An 11,348-nucleotide genomic window follows, 5' to 3' on the forward strand; every position below is an offset into this window, starting at 1 on the left:
CTGAAAATCTTGCACTACTATTTTTGTTGGTTCTGTGCACATATGGTTAGCTTCTGAAAATCAATCAAAAGGGCAAAAGAATCTTCGTTTATGCGTTCTGGTTGTGTGTAGTGGGCTTTCTTTTACTTGAGCTCTCGTGGGCCGTTCCTCCGGCGGATCGACAAAGAAAGGAGTGTCACTCCACAAGCCCACATACTGGGCTGCTGTTTCCACTCCACCACCTCCAGCATGAGCTGTGACGAGATGAGCCGCCGCCGCCGCCGCCGCCCACGCTCGCCGCCGCCGCCGCCCGCGCCGGTGCCGCCGCTGGAGGACGACAACCTGCTCTCCGAGATACTCCTCCGCCTCCCGCCAGATCCGTCCTCCCTCCCTCGCGCCTCCCTCGTCTCCAAGCGCTGGCTCGGCCTCGTCTCCGACCCCGGCTTCTGTCGCCGCTTCCGCCTCCACCACCGCCACAACCCTCCTCTCATTGGTTTCTTCGAGGGCTTCCGTTTCCAACCTACGATGGATCCCCCCAATCGTGTCCCGGATGGCCACTTCTCCGTGCGCATCGACACCGGCGGCATGTTCAGGAATTTTGGATCCCGCCATGGCCTCCTACTCACCTTCCACGGAACAGGGAACCAGCTCCTGGTGTGGGACCCCTTCAACGTCGCCCAGCACCGCGTAGCCGTTCCCCCAGGGTTCGATGAGAAGAAGCACTTTATCAGTGGGGCGGTGTATCGCGCCGCCGGAGACATCCAACACTTCCAGGTGGTCTTGGTAAGCGCAGAGACAGACGAGCTTCAGCATAGACAGGTCATCGCCCGCGTTTACTCGTCGGAGACTGGCGCATGGGGTGATCGCATCTCAACACCATGTTCATCCAAACTTCCCACCAATATGGGCTTTAGTCTGAGTGTGCTAGTTGGGCATTCCCTTTACTGGTTGTTCGTGGACATATCGACTGGCAGAGTGGATGGCATAGTTGAGTTTGATTTGGAGATGCAGATCCTAGCTGTGAAACCGATGCCAGTCGATATTGCCAAGGAAAAACAGGGCAAATTCCAGCTTATGCGGGCAGAGGGCGGTGGCCTTGGTATTTTCTTTCTGTTAAAATTCAGCGCCCAGTTATGGAAGATGGAGACCGATTCTGATGGTGTTGCATCATGGGTGCTCGGAAGAACCGTTGAACTGGACAAGCTACTTCCCTTGAATCTAGAAGAGGAAGAGAACTCAGAAGAGGAGGAGTGCTCAGAAGAGGAAGATAACGAGTTCCCATTCCCAGGTATACAAGGGTTTGCTGAATACAATAATGTGGTTTTCCTGTGGACACATATCCACAACTTCACAGTCCAGCTTGAGTCACTGCAGTTCAAGAAAGTGTCCAGAACACACATGCTGGCTCGCTATCATCCATTTGAAAGTGCCTATGCTGCAGGTATGCCTTTACATTGTGGGTATAACAAATCCAAATATTATTTGTAATTGGTTGATTGAATGCCATTTTCACATCCTTTCGTGCTAAGCTAGTAATTTTAAGTGGTGCCATATGAATTGTTCCTTTTGCTACTTGATGATCTTTTCTCAACATATAGCGATGTTGTTCTAGTGTTTCTTTTTGGATGTTTGTGTGGTGGTGTTCTATGTAATGGTTATGATTTGGAAAAACAACTTTTAGTGGTAGCTAGCCAGTTCCGCTTTTCTAGAGAGGTGATTCTAGTGTATCGTCATTTTTAGTTCCCTTGGTTCAAACCGGCTGTGGACCTCCTTTGTCAAAAAATAAGATAAAATGTAGCAATGTTTTTGTTTGTTATTCTCATACTCTATTATGGAATTAAATGGTTTGAATCAGAGGTGTGAAATTCATTATCTGTTTACTCTGTTGTCATCCTAGAATGAAACAATGACAAAAGATAAACAGTTTTTTGTACAATAATTGAACTAAATTTTATTGTTGGCTGCCTATTGGCATATTCAAGAATTGTATAATGAGTATTGATGCATAGCTACAGTGCAGATGCTTCTCAAGATGAGATACGTTACGTTTGGAAATTGAGACAACTACATGAAAGAAAAAACAGCATGAACCAAGTGAGATGTCGAATAGGTAGATCAGTTGGCACATTATGAAGCTTTCAGTCATTCAATATTATTATCACTGGTCTTACTAATCTTACATCCACAATAATGACTTGGTTTGATAGGCGTGGGACGTCGTGCGGACGAGCTTGTCAGCACTGGCACCCGGGCTGCCAAAGCAACACCGGCGCCCGAGCAGCAAGGCCCGAGCGACCAACGGAGCAGCGGCGCCCGAGTTGAGGCAGCCGACGAGCCTGACGCAGCCGTCCCGACGCAGCCGAGGACGAGGCCGGCGAGGTAGACCGCCGGGCCGTCATGCAGACGCGGCGGAGGCGGGTGATGTGGATCGATGGGCGGGTCGGCGCGCGAGCGACGGCTATGATTGGTTGTCGCATGGCGCGAGGCCGTCGGGTCGGGGAGATGCAGGTGTCCCGGTCGAAGCAGGGCGACGGGCGGACCGACGCGCGGACGACGGCTGGCCCTGACGGGCCGCCCCGGCGCGCGTGGCCGTCGGGTCGGAGGAGAGGCCGGCTGGTCGCGCCGGGGTCGGAGTAGAGGCGCTCGGGGTCGACGGCGGCGGTGGGCGACGCAAACCGATCAAGAATAGATCAGAAAACCAAAAAGAAACCGCGCGATCAAGATGACCGGCGGTAGAGAGAAAACCCTGGAGCAAGGCTCGGGGAAAAGACTCTCTAGGGCAGCCGGTCAACACGACCGGCGGACGAACCCTAGGTACGGGCGGCGCGGCACCCGCCGACGGTCATGGAAGCCGACCGCCCCGGGGGCGACGCGCGGGTGCGGAAGCGGCGGCGGCTAGGGTTTAGGATCGACTTGCGATAGTATAATGTATCCGAGCCAAGAGGTCTTGGGTTCAAGACCTCTTGGCTCGGATACCATGTTAGAAGGGAGAGAGGGATTCGGTGGAATAGTTCGTTGTATTGCTTGAGCCTGGTGGGCATATATATAGGAGTACAATGACCAACTTGGAGTACAAGACAAGGTAGGAACAAATCCTAGTCTATCCTATACTTCCTAATATACATTATACTCAACATTACTAATCTTACATCCACAATAATGACTTGGTTTGATACTTGAAAAACATTTGTTCTGCCAGTGGCAAGTTAGAAAAATAATAATTTGAGTTTATTTCATCTTTGCTGGTTAAATGTATTCGAACATATGAATAGTCATGATCCTTTTTATTGCTAGAGTTTATTAGTATGGCTATATTTTATTTTATCCGATATGGCATGGAGCGAGCTTAAGCATAATTTTAGGTAACCTGCCCCTTCAGGTCAGGTCAGCTAATAGTCTGAGAGCGCATATTCTTCATTTTTATGACACTAGTGAGTAAATTCTTTTTTGAGAATATTCTCTTTATTTGATAGTAGATGGGTATATGTTTATCTACTCATCGTCATGATATATTAAACCCGAGTTATTTTCCTCAAATTATATATGTGTGCTTATCCAAATATCTCATCGATTTCCCCTCGTATCTACTTAATCTGATACGAATGGTACTATTAGTGCATAGCTGCAGTGCAGATGTTTCTCAAGACGAGATACATAATGGTTGGAATGCCCCCTTGTAGGCACGGGCATTGGTGGTGGACATGATGGGACTAAACTTTTGCACAATACCTAAGATGATTGGTCAGATGGATATGCTAGTGTGGTGTATTAATAGAGTAAGTAAGCTTATCTTTAAATAGTAGCACAATGAAATATTTCCCTTTCTTTTGCTTCATTGATAATTTCTGTTTACTTTTACGGGTTGCAACATTGCATTTGCTATTTTTGTGGCTACGAATCCAAGCGTGATTTGTAAGTTGTCCCCTGTACACGAGTAATTGATGCCCAACAATACTGAGCATTTGGCTTTGAACTTCGTTTTTTTAAACTAGGGCCTATATAAATTGCCATCTCACATTGCTGTTCACTGGGATTGTTGTAATGCCGAGTGCTTCGTTGCAATTTTTTAATAATCTTACTTGATATATCTGGTTGTTTTCAGTAACTCTATAGTTTATTTTTTTCTCATCCTCACTAATTACTCCCTCCGTTCCTTAATATAAGACCTTTTAACTACTCCCTCCGTTCCTAAATATAAGTCTTTGTAGAGATTCCACTATGAACTACATACGGATGTATATAGATGCATTTTAGAGTGTAGATTCACTCATTTTGCTCCGTATGTGGTCCATAGTGAAATCTCTCCAAAGACTTATATTTAGGAACGGAGGGAGTATTTCAAAATATTGACTACATACATACTAAAATGAGTGAACATACATACTAAAATGTGTCTAGATACATAAGAATCAATAAAAAGCTAAAAGGTCTTATATTAGGAAACGGAGGGAGTATTTGAGATTGAAAGCATGCAAAACATTAAAGCTAAATCTTGCAAATACAATTTTGAGATAGTATCGAACTTATAACATTCTCACTATAGTTTTTCACCCTCAGTTTGTAACTAAAATTTACATATCAGATTTCTAAATCCAAAGTGAGAACTGTTTACTATACTACGTTAAGGTTTTATGTTTACATTTTTTCATAAGAGAATAATAAATCTGAACACATAGTTTTTGTTTTTACCTTGGCTGCCTTGACTATGGTCTTCCCTAATACCTTTGTTAAACCTCTTCCAAGATTCACCTCGCATACATCCCTTATGCTCTATCCATTCAGACCAAAGTACCTAAATCAAAGGTCTTCCACCTCGAGAACTTTTGGGTTGACCACCCAGGCTTCAGAGTTATTCCAACAAGCTTGGAGTCTCCCTTCGAAACACTGAGACGGCAGAGGCACATCTCTTATATTTTCTACTCCCTCCATTCCAAAATAAGTGTCGTGGTTTTAGTTCAATTAGAGGAGCCTTTAAAATCCGGAGCAGAAATCCTTCCTGCCTCTCATCGCTATTGCAAATGTGAACTTAGTCGTCAACCTTATCATCGGACTTGAAGAACAAAGGCCTATTCTTGACTTTAGGAATTTGCCAACCCCTATATATCACCTCTGAACTGATACGGAATCTGCTATTTTTGACTCTTTAGTTAAATATACGTATCACAATGTAATCTGCTGTACATGGCAGTCATCATTGGAGTGAAATAGTGAATCATGACTGAACAAGGAGCAGTTCCATCCAAATAAATATCATCTTTTGAATGAAGGCAATATAAATTGCTATAAGTGGAACACTTACACAGTCAATTTTAGTCTTGATCAATGGGGTGCAGAAGGAAGACGATGGGCAACGATGGTGGCGAAGCTCCAGCATGCAGCGGCACCTACCTAGCTCGTATATTCCGTATATGAGGAACAGTACAACCTTGTTTGACAAATGACATTGATTATTGCTCCGCAGGTGCAGAGATGGCCTGTTGGGCGTAGGCTCTTCCGTTCTGTGTGCCCGAGATGTAGAAATGGCTTGTTCGGCTGAGATCATTTGGTGTGGTCCCTCTTCGTACTACTCGTAGCGCGCACCGGTGAACTGATCTATGCAGTGGGCTTGTAAAAAATTAATTGCGTAAGTTGCTGACTTGTAGAATTATTATGTTGAAACTCTTATCCTGTCCTGGCTAATGAATGTTGGATGTTGAACTGTAACTGCCTGCCTGGTGCTGCTTTCCTTCTTTTTTCTTTTCTTTGAGGCGGCGACTGGAGTATTGGTTGAGTTTGTTATCGTCTGAAGTATTTTGTGAGTTAGCTTCTTATTATTCTGCTGAAAAAGGTTGGGCCTCTGAACTGAAGATGTAAGATAGTCTGCTCCGTGTTGCAAGCTGGTGTCATTTGTTCTTACTAGGATGGGCACAACCAAGAAGAAAAATGAAAAAACAACAACATAAGGGTCAAGGCGAGCCGAACGACCCACTGCAACAAAACATCAAGCATTACTGTTACCATTGACAACAGCGGGATAGGTGTATGAACTCCATCGTCGTCACCAGATCGAACCACACATGTCAGATCATGTGTTTTCTCCCATAAGAGAAGATTCAAGCGAACTACAGACAAGCACCTTCAACAAGGGAGCATGAACGTCATTGCCAGGTGCAATCGGTAAAGTCACCTTTATGCGGCCTAAATTTTACTCCAACTGATTTTTGGTGCCCTATAATACAGATGCTCTAGCAAGAGCACTAGCTACCTCTTACTCCATAATAATTAAGCACATGCTATGAAATAACCGAGGATTTTGTAGCCACCCAACAATTTTCAATTTTAGCAGGAAATCGTCAAGACCTGCAAGTTGAAGGGGAAGACTTGCTTGGTCATCAAGTCCAAACCTACTGCACATAGAGTATTTAACAAAAAACTACCATAATTCATGGAACCGTGCCTACAAACTACCACTTTATAAATTTGTGCCGAAAACTACCGTTTTCTCACTAATCTTTGACTAAAAACTACCAAATCTGAAAAGAGCCCGATTCGGCTCTTTTAAACGTGTTTCTGACTAGTTGGGCCCACACGTCAGTGTCTATCTTCTTGCTCCTCCTATATCTCTCTTAGGCATTTCAACAAACACCTCGTCTTCGTGCCCCACGGCCGGGAGCTCGCCGGCAAGCGAGAGCACGCGCACCTCGGTGGCTGGCCCATCCAACCCCCGGCCGACCCTCCTCCTCCTTCTCCCCCTCTGGCCGGAGCACAACCTCTAGCAGGGCGGCGGTGCGCCCCTCCATTGCACGCGGCGGCGCTCCTCTGGCCAGAGCGCGGCGATGCACCCCGGAGCACGACGAAAGTGCACCCCTCGGCTCCAGCCGGCAAGGCAAGGAGCAGCAGCAACGGCGGTCGGCAAGGAATAGCAGCAGGCGCGGGCGACAAGGAGCAGCAGGGAGCAGCCGGCGCGGGCGGCAAGGAGTAGCAGGAGCAGCAAGCGCGTCCGTGCGCGACCATGGCTGAGATCGAGCCCGGGCGCGGGTGACAAGGGGTAGCAGGGAGCAGTCGGCGCGGCGGCAAGGAGTAGCAGGAGCAACTAGCGCGACCATGGCTGAGCTCGAGCCCGGGCGCGGCGACGGCCATGACTAGCTCCTGCCATTAATCTGTGAAAAGGAGAGAGGCCAACTCAATGGCGAGGTTGCGGCGAGTCTGAGAGAGGCCAGAGGCGAGGCTGCAGCTATGGCGCATGGGGGCAGGGTACTGGACTGCTTCGCCGTGTGCGTGGGAGCCGGCGCCGGCTGCGGCTACCGGTGTGCGCGCGCTGGCGCCGGAGGAGGAGATGGCGGAGAGGAAGGCTCTGGTGCCCGGGAGCAGCCAGGTGGTGAGGCTCAGCGACCTCGTTGTCCAGGACGCTGGGCTTCCATCTGCTGGCCGCCGTCGCGTGCTTCGCCGGGGCGTCGCCATTTAAAAGAGCGCAGAATGCACGTGAGGTGTTTGAGGAAATGCCAAAGAGAGAGGGAGGAGGAGGAGGAAGAATATTAATGCTGACAGGTGGGCCCATCCTGTCAGAAAGGTGTTTAGAAGAGGCGAATTGGGCACTTTCCCGACATGGTAGTTTTTAGTCAAAGATTAGTGAAAAAGTGGTAGTTTTCGGCACAAATTTGTAAAGTGGTAGTTTGTAGGCACGGTTTCGCGAATTGTGGCAGTTTTTTATTAAATACTCACTGCACATGCATAGTCGTCGCTGACTACTTGTTTGTAGTGTCAGTGTGAGTACAAGGAGTGTGGAGTACTCTACTAGTACGTTGCTAGTGCCCTGGCAACGGGACAAAACTGACAACGCGTTCCCTTGCGCGTCCGGCCGAGGCAACGAGACAAGAGCGCAGTCAGTCTCAAAGCCTAAGACCCAAGTCCTAAACAAAACAAGTCTTCTTGCACACCGCGTCTTCATCACTGTCGAAACCTCCAACGAAGCTGCCACTCTGCTTTCTCGCTCGCCCTCTTTGATTCTAGCTATATATACGGATTGCAGCTTTGCAGCGAAGGCACTCTGCTTCTCATCCACTGCAAGCTCCACGCCTCCACCTCCACACACAAAGAGACGCAGCAGCCAGCTTATAATATGACGCAGAAGATCGTAATCGCGGTGCAGATGGCGAGCAGCAGGTGCCGGTCCAAGGCGCTGGCGCTGGTGGCGGCCACGCCCGGGGTGGACTCGGTGGCGCTGGCCGGAGACGCCAAGGACCAGGTGGTGGTCGTCGGCGATGGCGTCGACTCCGTCAAACTCACCAGCGCGCTGCGTAGGAAGGTCGGCCACGCGCAGCTGCTGCAGGTCGGCGACGCCAAGGAGGACGGGAAGAAGCCGGCGGCCGCGGTGGTCGAACACTACCCGCACTCCGGGTACTCCTACCCGTACGGCGACTACTACCCATCGCAACCGGCGCCTGTCAACGTCTTCTACGAGCAGCAGCACTACCCTGTTGCCGCCGCCGTCGAGGCGTACGGGTACCCATGCTCGCGGCCGGAGCCGGGCACATGTTCGGTAATGTAGATAGGGAAGGAGGAATTTGTTGGTTAATCCTGTCGCGTGTATTACTACAGTAGTGTTCAGCTAGCTATAGTGTCGAATTTCAGTTAGTTAAGCTGGCATCAATTTCAGGTCTTGTGTTTGCTTAGATCCTATTCCTATGTAATCGCCTGCGACCTGCAGCTCAAAGCCTCAAAGGGCAGAGTTTCTAACAAGCAGACCGTCAGCATGACAAGTCCGGTCTCCACTTCGCAGTCCAACAAAATCTGTCTCGCGCCCAAAAAATGGACAACACGGCGGTGTTCCCACAAATATTCTGCTCAAATCCGCAATCGGCTTCCGGAACCGAGATCTCGGGTGGTGTCTGCTCTGATGGCTCCAACAAATCTGATCCTGCAGGGGTTAACACTCAACAGCAGAGATCGTCCACGTCCAGTGCGTTCTCCTTTCTTGTGGTAAGATGAAAGTCCTCCAACCCAAACCCAGTGCTAGATGTTTGAAATTGGCATAGACTTTTAGGGTGTGTTTGGATTGTGGCCAAAGTGCACCTTACCAAAAAATTTGGCATGTCTGTGAATTCTAGCCAACTCTAGTTCATTTTTTTTTCAATGTTGACCAAATCATGGGCAACCAAAACCTTAACCAAAATTTTGGCTAGCCAATGCTTTGGTGGGGCAACCTTGGGCACAAACCAAACACACCCCTAGTACCAATTTCAGATGTTTCAGCCGCCAAGCTCACACGTCATAGAGAAGGAAGGATGGTTCACAGGTGTGCTGTCATGCAGCTATGCGACATCACACTGCAGGATGAATGTGCCGCTGTTTCTTCAGGATGCTTCGAACCTGCTCTGCAAGAATATGCTTGCATGTCTCGTGCTCCTATTATGGTCACACCACACTACATCTCTTGACTTGTAGCATGCTCTTCAGGGGCACTATATACCAGAATGGGCAAGCGTTTCACACACACACAAAAAAAAGAGAATAGCCAAGCACGAGGGCTCTGCTTAGTTGCAGAGGTGCTGCTCCGTGCGAGAGAAATTCCATCATTCTAAATTAAAAGATACATGTCATTGTTTCAACTTCTATAACCAATTAATGGAAAGATGTTGGTATTGGTTAAGATCATCATGGAAATAACTAGAAGGAAACTGGATAAAATAAAATCCACCTGGAATGACTGTTTCTTAGGGGTTTTTATGAGAAGATCATAGTTAAGGTCATGGTGGAAGAAACCACAGATATATTGTTAGCAGGGAAAGACCACAAATCCGTAGGTTCCTGGAAAAGAGTGGTGATTAAGTTGTTGTTCCGAGATTTACTAACTGAATTCCAAAGATCACTAACTATGGCAGGATAAACAAAGTCTGGCAGTTGGATGTTGAGGTGATTTTAGACATCTTGCCAAGGTGGGCACGGAGGAGCTCTCCAAAGAGAAATGTTTTACCTCGGTGAGTTGGAAGAAAGAGTGTGCTTTGAGCATAGGGAGTAACTTAAGTATGGAGGTCCAGAAAGCAGATTTTGGGAATTTAGAACTAGCAGTCCAGAGAGAGGAGTCAGCAAAATAACAAGACTTGAGGATGAGGTAGAGGTGGGAGGTGGGAGAGGCAGCAATTCTCTAGGCAGTAGAAAGAATGAGACCCTGATTCATGGCCTTGAGATTTCTAATACCCAACCCCCCCGCCCTCCTGCTTGGAAGGGCAAAAATGTCTTTCCACACTCTAAAACAAAGGCTCCTGGATGAGCTATCCTTTTTAATTCCCGTCCACCAAAAATTCCTGTTCATAGCGGTTAGTTTAGCGATAAATTTCTTTGCTAATAAAATGGTAGACATGCAATAAATTTCTTTGCTATCTAACTAGTTCCAGCCTAGCAGCATGCGAGAGCATGTTGGCTTTGTAAGAGGGCAACTTAGCCATAAATTTATCAAGCACAAAATTGTAAGGAGTGGTTCTATTTTTTGCCAAAAGAATGAGTGGGTGACCTAGATGAGTGAAATCACTGTTCATAGTTGGAACCGGGAAAATGGACATTGGTGCTGAAAAGGATAGCAGATTCGTTCCATTTTTGGGTTTGACCTGACTTAGCACAAATGTGTTGGAGAATGTGTGCCATGTCAGATGCTTTCTGATGAGTTGCTTGTCCACAAACCAGAAGGTCATCTGCAAAAAGCAAAGAATGGACAGGAGGACAATTTAGTCCAAGCACGATACCTAGTGGTGGAGCTAGCAGAGAACGGCAGGGGGGAGGGGGTAGAACAGAAAATATGATTGTTTGGGGGGGGGGGGGGGCTAATAACTATTTTTTTTCTTAAATCTTAGCCCCTAAAAAAAATTCTTCAATGTTTTGTCTAATCATGGGAGGCCATAGCCCCCCCCCCCCCCCGAAATGCACATAGGTCCGCCATTGATGATACCCTCCAAGTCCAAGTTTTTAGCTGTCATAGCATCATTGAGAGACAAAGAAAGCTCATTAATAGCCAGCACAAGAATATAGGAGGATAATGGACAACCCTGCCTGAAACCTTTGCTACTCCCGAATCTTCAAAGTTTGCCCATTAATGATAACATAAGACAAGAGAATACATGCATGTATAGATCAAAATAATAAAATAACCATGTAGCCATTTGCGTGTGAGAGAAGAGACAATGAAATTCCATTCTGAACGATGGATAGTTTTTGCAATGTCAAATTTTAGCATAAAACCTTGATACTTCCAGGATCTAATTGCAAAAGAATGGGTAATTTCCTGAGTGATAATAGTGGTATCACTAACACGTTAGCCCTCTATGAAAGCTTGTTGAGACGGGTCAATGTAATCCGAAAAGTGAGGCTTGAACCTATTTGCAAGAATTTTAGCAATG

General features: G+C 47.3%; 2 protein-coding genes across 8 annotated transcripts; both read left to right on the forward strand.

Moving 5' to 3' along the window:
• Window positions 1-208: 208 nt before the first annotated feature.
• LOC123180152 (uncharacterized) lies at window positions 209-5,907 on the forward strand. 7 transcript variants are annotated; one of them, XR_006490732.1, is made up of 4 exons: window positions 209-1,420; window positions 2,000-2,089; window positions 2,187-3,755; window positions 5,293-5,907. XR_006490732.1 is itself a non-coding variant. In XM_044592124.1 (3 exons), exons 1-3 carry the CDS (start codon window positions 229-231, stop codon window positions 2,360-2,362), a joined length of 1,458 nt encoding a protein of 485 aa, XP_044448059.1. In that variant the 5' UTR covers window positions 209-228; the 3' UTR covers window positions 2,363-5,907. The 7 variants fall into 7 exon arrangements, 3 of the variants coding, with proteins under 3 accessions (XP_044448059.1, XP_044448061.1, XP_044448060.1); XR_006490733.1 differs by having other exon boundaries at window positions 5,441-5,907; XR_006490734.1 differs by having other exon boundaries at window positions 1,989-2,089; window positions 2,187-5,907.
• Window positions 5,908-7,914: 2,007 nt separating this feature from the next.
• Window positions 7,915-8,794, forward strand: LOC123164469 (disease resistance protein Pik-1). The gene has a single exon (XM_044581983.1). The coding sequence runs from the start codon at window positions 8,078-8,080 to the stop codon at window positions 8,504-8,506; it is 429 nt and encodes a 142-aa protein (XP_044437918.1). The 5' UTR covers window positions 7,915-8,077; the 3' UTR covers window positions 8,507-8,794.
• Window positions 8,795-11,348: the final 2,554 nt, after the last annotated feature.

The sequence above is a fragment of the Triticum aestivum genome, chromosome 1D, assembly GCF_018294505.1.
Source record: "Triticum aestivum cultivar Chinese Spring chromosome 1D, IWGSC CS RefSeq v2.1, whole genome shotgun sequence".
Taxonomy (NCBI): Eukaryota; Viridiplantae; Streptophyta; class Magnoliopsida; order Poales; family Poaceae; genus Triticum; species Triticum aestivum.

Excerpts from the sequence above, each read along its gene's own strand:
- LOC123180152 (XM_044592124.1), top strand. The coding sequence starts at position 229 with ATGAGCTGTGACGAGATGAGCCGCCGCCGCCGCCGCCGCCCACGCTCG. Across the intron at positions 1,421-1,999 it reads TGAAAGTGCCTATGCTGCAG|ATGCTTCTCAAGATGAGATA; the intron begins GTATGCCTTTAC and ends GCTACAGTGCAG. Across the intron at positions 2,090-2,186 it reads CCAAGTGAGATGTCGAATAG|GCGTGGGACGTCGTGCGGAC; the intron begins GTAGATCAGTTG and ends TTGGTTTGATAG.
- LOC123164469 (XM_044581983.1), top strand. The coding sequence starts at position 8,078 with ATGACGCAGAAGATCGTAATCGCGGTGCAGATGGCGAGCAGCAGGTGC.